General features: G+C 43.5%; 1 protein-coding gene across 1 annotated transcript; it reads right to left on the bottom strand.

The window, feature by feature from the left end:
* Positions 1–22: 22 nt before the first annotated feature.
* On the bottom strand, positions 23–11,983 carry slc38a11 (solute carrier family 38 member 11). The gene is made up of 12 exons (XM_034110392.1): positions 11,901–11,983; positions 11,696–11,816; positions 11,238–11,312; positions 11,010–11,144; positions 10,762–10,827; positions 10,517–10,623; positions 10,359–10,438; positions 10,134–10,204; positions 9,415–9,576; positions 9,200–9,312; positions 822–953; positions 23–629 (listed from the first exon to the last, which is right to left on the bottom strand). The coding sequence occupies exons 1-12, from the start codon at positions 11,910–11,912 to the stop codon at positions 390–392; spliced, it is 1,314 nt and encodes a 437-aa protein (XP_033966283.1). The 5' UTR covers positions 11,913–11,983; the 3' UTR covers positions 23–389.
* Between the last annotated feature and the right edge of the window lie 569 nt (positions 11,984–12,552).

Raw genomic sequence — 12,552 nt, 5'->3', positions numbered from 1 at the left:
TTAATTTGACGTTAAATTTATGAAAAGACCTCAGGGTTGTTGTTTTGTACTTCCTTTAAATGTATGCTTTATTTGTCCACAGTGACATCGTGTGGCTGGATATGGTAACGACCACTTATGAATCATAAACAAACAACAAAACACAAAGACTATTAATTCACATGAAAAATACTAAAAACATCACGTTTAAAATATGACCAAAGTATGTGGAGATCTCAACATTACGCCTAACCCTGATAATCTGTTCAAATTTCAAACTTTATTCCCTTGAGTAGAATTAACTAACATTTGTCCAAATCATGAAAAAGCACTCCAGATCAAATACATAAAAGGTACATATATTTTGCCACATGTTGTAAACAAATTGTTTAAGGTACATAAGGTGTATTTTATACAGGTGGTGCCGTGACAGAGACATTTGCGTCTGCACAGTAGAACATCTCCATGCCATGTGAACATGTTTGAGGGTAGAGGCCTGTCATGGTCAAACCGGTGATCATTACAAAAAAGCCAACTACTATCAAGATGGTGGGTATCAGGTTTTCACCCTGGAACCAGCGGCCAGGGGATAGTTTGAGGAAGCACGCAGCTGGTATGATGAAGATCAGAGGCGTGGCACTCAGAACACCCTGGATGGTTGAAGAGAAGACCGTTAATGTAAAAAAAAAACTCACCCATGCTAACAAAAATCGGTACAGACTGATTAAGTTAATGTAATAATAATAATAATAATAATAATACATTTTATTTGTAAAGCACCTTTCATTGCTAAAGCAATCCCAAAGTGCTACAAGAGGCGTAATAGAAAGAAAATCACTTACATTCAGCTCCAAAACAACTCCCAGACAGTCAAAGCCCAAAGATATAGATGCACAGGCTCCAACTATGACAACTGTTATTGCCACATGTTCTACTTTTGACAAATCCCTTCTGAAAATGGCATTGGATAACACCTGAAATGACAAACAAGAGAGAGAAGGTTCTAAAGCTAACAAATGATATGTATTATAACGTTTTTTGCTGTTGAGAGTGCCTGAGAAAGACCTAGTGACATGCATTTTCAGCTGTTGTTCTTTTAACCACTCAGACATTGTGTGCTTGTCAAACCTTTCTTTTAATGACTTAGTCACTGTAAAGTCAAACGGAGCCTAAGGCTTTAATAAATACAAGAGTAAAAACAGACTACAAGTAGTCAGAAAACAAGTCACCAATTAGTAGGGATAGTCAACAGGTGTAAACGATCGCAGGCAGTCCTGCCTCCTCTAGCAAGCTGGGTGCAATCACCCTATTCAGAGAGCCTCAGCTGCAGTAGGAAGAAGGTATTTAAATAGTTGCTGTGTGCGATCCAGGGAGACGGAAGCATGCAGACGGGAGGCATTTTTCTACTAAGTCAGGACAGGCAGCCGGTAAGAGCAGATCAGAATGTTGTGTAAGAGCTCCACAGAGCCGCTGATGTTATGTTCTGTTTGGATTGTTTGCGTGTGTGTCACCTGTCTCATCAAAACTCTGCGCAGCATTGCTCAGAGAGTAGGTTTCAGTGTGGTGCGCTGGTTGTGGGGGGCATTCTGTGCTTGGATGCTCTGTTGGTTATCTTCGGAGGGATAGGTGGGAGAGAGAGAGAGGGATTTATATTTGAAAAGTTTAAGTTTTGATTTACTTAGAATCCTGTTGTTTTGACCCACTGAAGAGTCCTGCTAAAAAAGGGGAGAAAGTTATTCATGTTCATTTTGTTAGAAGCATTTGATAGTGAGGTTTATTTACATGTTTTGTTTGTTTTGATCACTAAAATGCACCTTTCTTGTTTAAAGGTTTTTCACCTGAATAAAGCTGCTGAATGAAGCTGCTGAATGAAGCTGATTAAAGCTGCTGCATAATCTACTAAATAAAAAGTCTAAAAGAAAAGCTGCGGCGTGGAATCCTGTTATTAACGTCCAGTAGATGCCTCAAGTCCCTTTCAAGTGGGGAGTCTGCAAAAAACCAGCGGAACTTGACAGTGAAAAACCGGGAGACCAGGAACTGGAAGAACTCCTGAGACGCTGGACTACAACTCAAGCAGACACCTGAGACCTGATCATCCAAGGTTCCTCGTTCTTGGATCACACCACTCCCCAGGCAAAGGGCAGAATGCCCAAAAGAGGGGAAATCATGGCGGATCAAGCGAGAGGAAAGGCGGTGGAGCAACTAAAGGTGGAGAGGACGACGGCAAAGCAGTTAGCCTCTCGACTGGCCAACACCATAACCAGGACTTATAAGGACATGTCTGAAGAAGAACTCAGAGACAGTTTCAAGAAATTCACTAAAGAAGTTGAAAAAGTAATGGAAGCAAATGACGACTTGGAGGCTGGGTTCATCGCAGAGCTGGACACAGCTGAAGAAGCTGAGTTAACGAGTCAGCAAAAAGACGACCTACAAGAAACTGCAGAGGAGGGTACGTGGAAGCTTGAGGAGTTGACGAGACTTATTCAAGAAGCTCTGTGGACTAACTTTGGAGAACATGAAGTGTCAGTAGGGCTTCATGCGGCGGAGGCTGAAGGTGAACGTGCTGCTGCGGCAGAGCCTGGTGGTAATCTGGAGGCCTATGACTTCACACTCAACCATCTGAAAGAGCTTATGAGGACTGCAAAAGAAGTGCACAGTCGGTGGAGGCAGTGGATCCCTCCAGAAATGCGGGAGGACATGCAAAGCCAGCTACGGGGGTTTGAACTCCATTTCCCAAGATTGTTCTCCAGGAAGGCAGACTTCATTCAGGCAAAAATGAAGAAGGACACTGAAGGAATGCAGATGGCTGCTTCAGCTAGATACCCTGTGGCATCCATTAAATTAAAGCCAACAGCACTTCCCAAGTTCAGTGGCAACAGACGCAAATTCCACAGATGGAGGATGGACTGGGAGGCACTTCAGAGGCAAGGTGAGCCTACTGGATCAAGAGAGGTGAAAAAGATCCAACTGCTGGACAGTCTCGAAGACAGAATGACGAGAGATCTTCGCCTCACTAGCTACAACACTGCAGATGATATCTTCCGTGTCCTAGAGAACCGCCATGGGAAGCACACATCCATCGGCCATCGAAATATAGAGGAGGAGTTACAGAAGATGCCAGCTGTTGGAGGATATCAGCCACGTAAAATTGTGGAATTGATCCAAACTGTTGAAAAAGCTCTTCAAGATTTGAGTGACCTTGGGGACACAGGAGCTATACAAAATCCACTAGTAACCAAATCCATTGAGAGTAAACTCCCAGATACCCTCAAGAAAGAATGGCTTGTCTATGCCACTGAGAGAAAACGTTCTGGTCCGACACAGAATCGCTTTGACTGTCTCCTGACTTTCCTTAAAGAGCAAGAGCGCATATATGAGCAGCTCGAGCAACTGAGGGAAGAGGAACCATGCAGAATGGAAGCCAAGGCTGATCCAAGGCATGCCAGGACCAAGTCTACCAAAATGATCGACGACCAGGCAGGGTGTGTAATCTGTGGAGATGAGAAACACAGGAGAAAGCTCTACTTCTGCAGAAAGTTTAGAGCGCTGGAGCTAACGGAGAAGAAGAGTGCAGTGAGGAAGCTGGGAGCATGCAGGAGATGTCTTGAGGTCCATGATGGAAGCTCATACTGCAAACCTGGCTTTCTGTGTAAGAATCAAGACTGCAGGAATGAGCGTGTTCCCGACCATCACTTCTACCTATGTCCCAACACCAAGGCCAGGAGAAGCCAAGAAAGTCCGAATAAAAGTGGACCTGGTTCAGGGGGAAATAAAGACAGCAGGAGATGTACAGGGTACCAAGAAGACTTCCTCAACAAGCTACCTCCGGAATTGGCTAAGCAGTGTCTGGACGTGTTCTCAAATACTGCATCAAGAACCCTCAGTAATAGAAAAGACCAGTTGGGACTTCTAGAGGGGAATGGATTAGAGGAAGCACCGGTGCTGATGATGATTCTTGAAGTCACAGCCAATGCTGGACAAAAAGTTGGGACTTTAATTGATTTGGCCTCCGACACGAACTATATAACCCACAAGGCTGCAGAGAAACTGAACCTAAGGAGTGAAGAAATCACACTTGTCATCCATGGAATTGGAGGGATGAAGGTTTTCGTAAAGACCCGAATATACCTTCTAAAAAATTCAGAGTGAATACTCCCAAGGGCACCCTCAAATCACATCAATTGGTTTGTTATGGTCTGGACAGCATAGCAGATGTTCAGGGAAGTGTAACTCCAGAGCAACTGCAAAAACTATTTCCAGACATACCATTCTGTGAACTGAAAAGACCCAGGGAAATAAGTCTGCTGATAAGCCACAGAGAAGGTCAACTAGCACCTCAAAGAATCAGAGCTGTTGGAGACCTAGTACTATGGGACGGACCTCTGGGGAAGACTGTTGGAGGAACTCACCCTGATCTCTTTGAGGATGTTACTGTGTCGGGTCACATGTCCAAGACACATTTTGCCAGGTCAATGAGGGCAGCTGCTGTCCAATACAAGGAGGTAATTGGAAGACAGTCCCCACCAAACAAACGGGTCGTCTGCAGGTTCTGGGAGTCATGGACTTCAACCAGCAACCAGGACTTCCTAGAGTGGTGGAAATGGGACAGCATTGGTGCAGCTTGTGAGCCAAAATGTGGAGGGTGTCGCTGTGGTAACTGCCAGCCAGGTGGAAAAGAGATGTCTTTGGCTGAGGAAAGAGAACTGGAGGTCATAAAGGACGGCCTTTCTTATATAGCATGTGATGAACACAGCAAAGAACCTCATTGGCACACCAAATATCCATGGGTGGAGGATCCCGTCTCATTGCCAAACAATAAGCGGGCAGTCGAAGCCACATTCCTCAGAACGGAGAAACAACTAGCCAAAGCACCGGACTGGAAAGAGGCCTACACCACACAAGTGCATGAAATGGTCGATCGCAAGGCTGCAATCAAGTTATCTAAGGACACGATCAGCAACTGGGACGGGCCTGTCTGGTACGTGAGTCACCTCATCGCTCCCAACCCACACTCTGTCACAACTCCAGTAAGACTTGTGTGGAATAGCAGCCAGAGATTCAAGGGCATAAGCATGAACGACCTGCTGATGAAAGGTCCAGACGTCCTCAACCCTATCCGTGCTGTCCTAAGATTTAGGTGTGGAGTTTATGCTGCTCTGGGTGATGTGAGGAAAATGTATAATTCAGTGTGGTTGGAAGACAGAGAGATGCACCTGCATAGGTTCCTTTGGAGAGACTCCGAAGATCAAGAGCTGGAGGAATATGCAGTCACCAGGGTAAACATCGGAGATAAACCTGCAGGGTGCATCGCACAGCTAGCCATGCGGGAGACAGCTAACCTGCCTCCTTTCACCCACCTTGAAAAGGAGCGGCAGGTACTTCATCAGGACAGCTACGTCGATGACATACTCACTTCACACAACGATCGTGAGCAGCTGTATACCATCACAGAAAATGTGAAGCAGATCCTAAAGGCCGGAGGGTTTGAGCTCAAGCCATGGGCGTTCTCTGGTCAAAGTGGGAGGAAGAAATGCGGCAACGAGTTGGCATTGGATCAGAGAAAGACCATGATTCTACCAAACCAAATGTGTGAGGAGAACAATAAGGCGCTTGGTTTGGGCTACATGGTGGAAGAGGACAAACTCCATGTCATGGTTGGAATAAACTTTTCCAGGAGAAAGAAAAAGATGCGACTAGGTCAAAACCTTCTAAAGGAGGAAATCCGAGCCCAGACACCAAACCCTCTGACGAGAAGAGAACTGCTGAGCCAAGTGTCAGGACTATATGACCCAGTTGGACTGGTAACTCCTGCTAAACAGAAAGGAGCCATTCTGGTGCGGCAGGCTTTCCAGGAGGCAAGAGGCAAAAGTTGTGCAGTAAAGAACACATGGGACATGGCACTCTCGGATGGGCTCAGGGAAGATGCAATCAAGATTTTCGAGGAGTATGCCCAACTTTGCAAAGTCAAGTTCAGCAGGGCACTAACCCCCCCAGGCTTTGCAGAGCAACCCTGTGGAATCACACTCTCTGATGGAAGCGAGCATGCTTACGGAGCAGTACTGTATTTGAGATGGAACATGGACGAAGGCCCGATTGTCAGGCTGGTGGAATCCAAAGCCAAACTGACTCCTTTGGACCACAGAGGTGATGCAGTCAAAGCAGAGATGTGTGGAGCCGTGTTTTCCACTCGCCTGAAAAAGTACTTTGAGTTACACAGTAGTATCAAAGTGGAAAGGTGGTATCATCTAGTTGATAGCCAAACAGTCTTTGGTGCTATACAAAGGGAAAGCTATGGTTACCAGACTTTCTTTGCAAATCGGATCGGCGAAATCCAGAACAACTCAAATGTACTTGACTGGTGGTGGATTCCTGGTCCATACAACATCGCTGACATAATCACCAGAGGAGCAAGACCTGGACGAGAACTCAGAGTGGCAAAATGGGCCAAAGTTTCTGAACTTACCAGCGAAAGAGTGGCCAATCAAATCTGCAAGGGACCTCGCTGACACTGCCAGAGAAGGCATCAACAGGCTGCAAAAGAAGGCATTTGTTGCTGCACTAACGAGGGCCAAGGCAAAGAAACGGGAACCACCGCAAGAGCAGAACCCGATCCAAACAGAGAGGAGACCACCTGCAGGGTCAGCTATCCAGAACCTGGTGAATGTCAAGCAGTTCAATGTGCTGAGCCGATTGGTTAAGACAGTTGCATGGATCTGGAGGGCAGCAAAAAAGTTCATCAAACCCAGTAAATCTGTGGAAAGGTCAAAGTGGGAGGCAGTATCCTCTTCGGGAGTCATCTCTGTAAAGGAGCGAGAAGCTGCCCTGCGAGACATTTTACTGTCTGCCCAATCAGGTGTATCATTCTCTAACGCCACCACTGACAGACTCGTAGTCTACAGGGACAAGATCTCTGGGCTTTTGCTTTGTGGGGGCAGATTCCAAGGTTTCAATGAAGACAAAAGTGGTGTTCCCATTTTACCTTATGATTCCTGGGTATCAATGTTGCTGACTCGAGAGGCGCACAATGCTGGACATGATGGTGTGGCTGGAACCTTGCTTAAAGTGAGAAAGAAGGCATGGATCATACAAGGAAGAAAACTTGCTCAAAAGGTTGTTGATGGCTGCATAGACTGCAGAAAAGCCAAAGTGAAGATATGTCAACAAGTTATGGGAGATCTGCCAACAGAAAGAACAGAGCCTGCCAGTCCATTTGAGTTTACAACAGTAGACCTCTTTGGACCCTATCATGTGAAAGATGACGTCAAGAAAAGAACAACACTGAAGGTCTGGGGAGTGGTCTTCTGTTGCATGGCCAGCAGAGCAATCCACACAGAGCTAGTAAGCACAGTGTCGACTGAAGGGTTCCTCATGGCATATCAAAGATTTACTGCAATCAGAGGGCACCCAAAGAAAATCTGGTCAGACCCAGGAACCAACTTCATTGGAGCAAAGCCAATCTTGGAAGAGTTGTATAGGTTCCTTGACAGCCAGAACAAAGTTGCCCTGGAAGAAACAGCTGCAGGGAACGGAATGGATGTGGAAAATCCATCCGGCTGACTCGCCACACAGGAATGGTGCCGCAGAAGCTGCTGTAAAGACTGTGAAGAGGGCACTCCAGAGTCTTGGAGGGGGAGTTGGGCTCAGCTATAGTGAGTTTCAAACAACCCTTAGCATAGCGGCTAACTTGGCGAATGAGCGCCCGATCGACGCCAGAGTACAGAGCAGAGAAGACTTGTCACCCCAAATATTCTCCTCCTGGGCCGAGGATCTCAAAGCGGGGACTTCAGGATCTTCGACTTCTCAAGCTATCCCTACAAGAGACTCCGAGCAATGCAAGAAGAGGTAGCCAAATTCTGGCGTAGCTGGAGCCAGCTTGCTGGTCCAAACCTCTTTATCAGGAACAAATGGCACACTTCACTGTTGGGGACATAGTCTGGCTGTGTGACCAGAACGCGCTAAGAGGACAGTTTAAGCTTGGCCGAGTCAGCAATACCAACCCGGATAGCAAAGGAATAGTGAGAGATGTCAACATCAGGATTTCCCCAAGCTATCCTGTCCCTGTGACAAGAGCCCAGCAGAAGACACTAAATCCAACCTCTAAGAGAAGTGACAAGATCCCTGCCACCATTCTGCACAGACGTCCGGCGGCTGGTCGTCTTGTTACCTGCTGAAGAACAGAAAGAGTGACAGGGTTTATGGTTTGCCTCAAAGTAGCGATCTCCCAGTGTTCCAAAAGAGACATGAAGATCGAGTGGGAGGTGTAAAGTCAAACGGAGCCCAAGGCTTTAATAAATACAAGAGTAAAAACAGACTACAAGTAGTCAGAAAACAAGTCACCAATTAGTAGGGATAGTCAACAGGTGTAAACGATCACAGGCAGTCCTGCCTCCTCTAGCAAGCTGGGTGCAATCACCCTAATCAGAGAGCCTCAGCTGCAGTAGGAAGAAGGTATTTAAATAGTTGCTGTGTGCGATCCAGGGAGACGGAAGCATGCAGACGGGAGGCATGTTTCTACCAAGTCAGGACAGGCAGCTGGTAAGAGCAGATCAAAAATGTTGTGTAAGAGCTCCACAGAGCCGCTGATGTTCTGTTTGGATTGTTTGCGTGTGTGTCACCTGTCTCATCAAAACTCTGCGCAGCATTGCTCAGAGTAGGTTTCAGTGTGGTGCGCTGGTTGTGGGGGGCATTCTGTGCTTGGATGCTCTGTTGGTTATCTTCGGAGGGATAGGTGGGAGAGAGGGATTTATATTTGAAAAGTTTAATTTTTGATTTACTTAGAATCCTGTTGTTTTGACCCACTGAAGAGTCCTGCTAAAAAAGCGGAGAAAGTTATTCATTCATGTTCATTTTGTTAGAAGCATTTGATAGTGAGGTTTATTTACATGTTTTGTTTGTTTTGATCACTAAAATGCACCTTTCTTGTTTAAAGGTTTTTCACCTGAATAAAGCTGCTGAATGAAGCTGCTGAATGAAGCTGATTAAAGCTGCTGCATAATCTACTAAATAAAAAGTCTAAAAGAAAAGCTGCGGAGTGGAATCCTGTTATTAACGTCCAGTAGATGCCTCAAGTCCCTTTCAAGTGGGGAGTCTGCAAAAAACCAGCGGAACTTGACAGTCACAAAGCCACGTCCTTGGCTCAAACCCTCATAATACCACTTTCCCTCACATGTAAACGTTTAACTGTTAAATTCTAAGGTTGCCGTATGACAGTATCACTTACCTCTCGTGTAACAAAACACTCCAGTGGAAATGTGGTTATTATGCTGAAGCCAAAACAGAAGCGACCAAATGTTGCCAGGTTATCATTTCTGCAGTAGTTCTCAAATACGTCTCCTGAAAAAAGGTGGAAGTATATGTTCAAAAATACATTTGTGATGTTAAAATGAAATGACTGCCTTGGAGTTATTCCAATTATTATTGATCATATATTAATACCTTGTGTGTAGCCGGTAAAGGTGGTATAGCCAGAAACAGCAAATGCAGCACTGATTATTAGTGCGGAGCCGACAGACATGTGAGTGATCCGGGACCAGTTAGCCAGTGTGGGCTGCTCCAGAGAACCGTAGATTAGAAAGCTGTTGTGGTGGCATATGAAGGCTAAAGAGACACAACGGTGCAGAACATCAGAGTATCATTAATACACAGAGTAAGAACACTGAAAAAGTATAGCTGATAACCACAGTTTTAGCAACAAAATGCATTAAGTGTCTTTGAGTTTTCAGAAAAGCATTATTATTATTAAAGTTGTTTGCTTCTGTCAGCTGCTTTCAACGATTTATTTGTATTAAGGTGCAGAAAAACTCAGAAGCAAGCTATTTAAAACAACTCTACAATTTTTCTCAGTTGTTATGGCTAACATGTTAGCAAACAAATGTCTTCTTGGAATCTGGTTTTTGACCTAATACATTTAATTGCAGTGTATTTCAGATCTGTTTCGGTCTCCAACAATTCATTAGAAAAATAAATGTTAGCCTGCTTGATGAACTTCATTCATCAGGTTCTTTGTGAGGCCTTTGGTGCTGGCACAGTAGTAGACATTGGAAAGTTCATATCTCAAAAACAGCTGCGATTAGGATTAAAATCCTAAATTGTATGTACAGGTTAAAGGGTAATTCTAAAACACCCCATCATCAGCATCATGGAGACAAACTCACCAAAGGACATCACACCAACGGCCTGAATTGCATTCCACCTTGCAAATGACCATGCATTCTCTGTAGGGGGGCTAGAGAGTGATATTCATATTTTAAAGCAAAGAACACGATAAATCTTGATTAAGTTTGTATTCATTAAAAAAAGAACCCCATGGCTCACATACATAAACATTTCAATTAGAAATCCCTATATGGTTAAGCAACTTGCAGAATATTCACTCATACATCTGGGGTCCCAAGGTAGCTGCTCTGATGATTACAATGATGAGGATGGCAAATGTCAGCACCATTGAGATGAAGGACACCTGGTAACACACATGAATATTTTACAGGCAGCTTCAATCACTACATGACACTAAAAGCTGTGTGATAATCAGACTCACCTTCCCAAGTTTCTTAATGTTTCGATAAAGTGACAGAGGTAGTGTAAAAACAATGGTTGATAGCAAGATCGCAAAGTGACGCTCTGCAAGTATGTGATCTGGACCAACTGCATAATGAAAACATAGACATGACGTTTTAACCATTTGAATATGTTAAAATTCACTGTAGATGGTTAAAAGTATAATTTATTGATGTATATTAAGTATAATTTGATTTGAGGTGGTACAAAATGTATGCAGCATACCTCCTGGTATTCTCTGAAATACTTTGGTCAGTGTGTCTCCAGTCGTGATGTTGTAGCTAACCATTGCTGAGGAAGGAAACAAACGTGGATCATCATTCTGTTATTCATATTTGCAGTATTATTTAAAGTGAACCAAAAGTCCAAAGAAAAACGACAACAATAATAATAATTAGGCAACTATTTGATAGACCACTCAACATTACACATGACATTTGACACACCACGATAAGAATATAAAAGCAACTCACCAATGAAAGGATACAGGAATTGCAGGCCAGATAAAATCACAAATCCTGGGAAACCAAACGTGCTTTGCACTAGTGACTGATAACTGTTTGTCCCTGACAGGTTGCTTCCTTTAATTAGTAAGATGATTGAATAGTCTGCAATGAAATGCAAACGTAATGTTAGAAGTATTTTACTCATTTGATAAATGTATGTCTTGATAATCATAAAGAGGACTTTAATATACCCACCTGTGATAAATGCAACCGCTACCAGCAGCATCAGGCCTAAGGGGAGCCCTGCCTGGTTCAATGCATAGGGTAAACCTGTTAAAAATAACATGATTTATATATGGACAAAAATTGAATAATTTAATTCAAATCGTTTATGCAAAATGTGTTATGAATGTCATTCGGATATTTTGTGTTTCTTTGCAAAACTGCATCGTGACTCCGGTTTTTTTTAGGATGAAAGAGTTAAAGGGGAGAGAGGGGAGAGGGGGGGGGGGGCAGGCGCCAGTCATATGATACATGGGTTTACCACTGCAGGGCTTGTGTAAAAACAATGTTATTTGACAATTTAACTGAATCGTATCAGTATAAGTGTGAAAGCTACAGTTGATCATCCATATAATCGATTGCATATAATGCAGGTATTAGATCTTGTTAGGCATTACACAGGCTACTTGAATTATGAGGTGAGTATTTACCAATTATTCCAGATCCTATAATGGAATTTATGAAATTAAAAGACGCAGATATCTTTGAACTTCTAGGCTCTCCAGCTGCCTTTTGAGGAGTTAACAACGTGGTCCCTTCTTCATCGTTGAGCTAGAAGAGTTCAACACAGAGCAGAGCAGTAATTATGATCAAAAACAAGTGTTCCTTGTGTCCGTCAACATTAGCATCTCTTACCTGCTGAGTCATGTTGAGCACCTGTTGGTCGCTGATGTAGTCTCCTCTTTGTCGTAGTCTCCTCAGTGTTACTCTCACATGTGGTTGCGGCTAACCGAAGTGTAGTTAAAATACAAAATAAAGGCTGACAATTTTACTCAACTAACCTCCTCAAAGAAAGTTTGAAATCTTCTCAACAGCGCCCCATGGTGGACATGTGACTATTTTTGACCTGAGCCACACACTTCAAACCACACACATATCATCTAAGATACAAATGTGGGAACAGATAAAAGCCCTATTAATGACAACACAATTATGTGTTTATGTGTATACGTGGAAAGGAATTTCAGTGACCACAAAGACAACAAATATTTGCTAATACTATTTATTTGGGGAGTTAATTTTGGTACTTCACAGTAATTCACGAGGGTTAACTCTCCATCAAATATATTAAAATAATTGCTTCAACAAAATAAGATTATAAAAGGACACAAAACTAAATGTTCCCGTTTCTTTTAGCTGGCAATTGTATTCTACTTTATTATTTATTTAAATATATATATATAAATATATCTGTTCAGAAACATTGCCATTGTTATGCCCTCATAAACTTACCAAAACCACCTTCAACTATACCTAAACTCCCCCTCCTTACAAATCACAATTTAAC

This window comes from Pseudochaenichthys georgianus, chromosome 21, assembly GCF_902827115.2.
Source record: "Pseudochaenichthys georgianus chromosome 21, fPseGeo1.2, whole genome shotgun sequence".
Lineage (NCBI taxonomy): Eukaryota > Metazoa > Chordata > Actinopteri > Perciformes > Channichthyidae > Pseudochaenichthys > Pseudochaenichthys georgianus.
Note: the sequence above shows the minus strand (reverse complement) of the source record. Positions and strands in the feature narration are given on the sequence as shown.

Bases quoted from the DNA above. Each gene is read 5' to 3' on its own strand.
- slc38a11 (XM_034110392.1), bottom strand. The intron at 11,145-11,237 runs GTGGGTATATTA...ATTTCATTGCAG, and splicing joins AGCGGTTGCATTTATCACAG to ACTATTCAATCATCTTACTA. The intron at 954-9,199 runs GTAAGTGATACT...TTGTCATTTCAG, and splicing joins AGTGTTTTGTTACACGAGAG to GTGTTATCCAATGCCATTTT.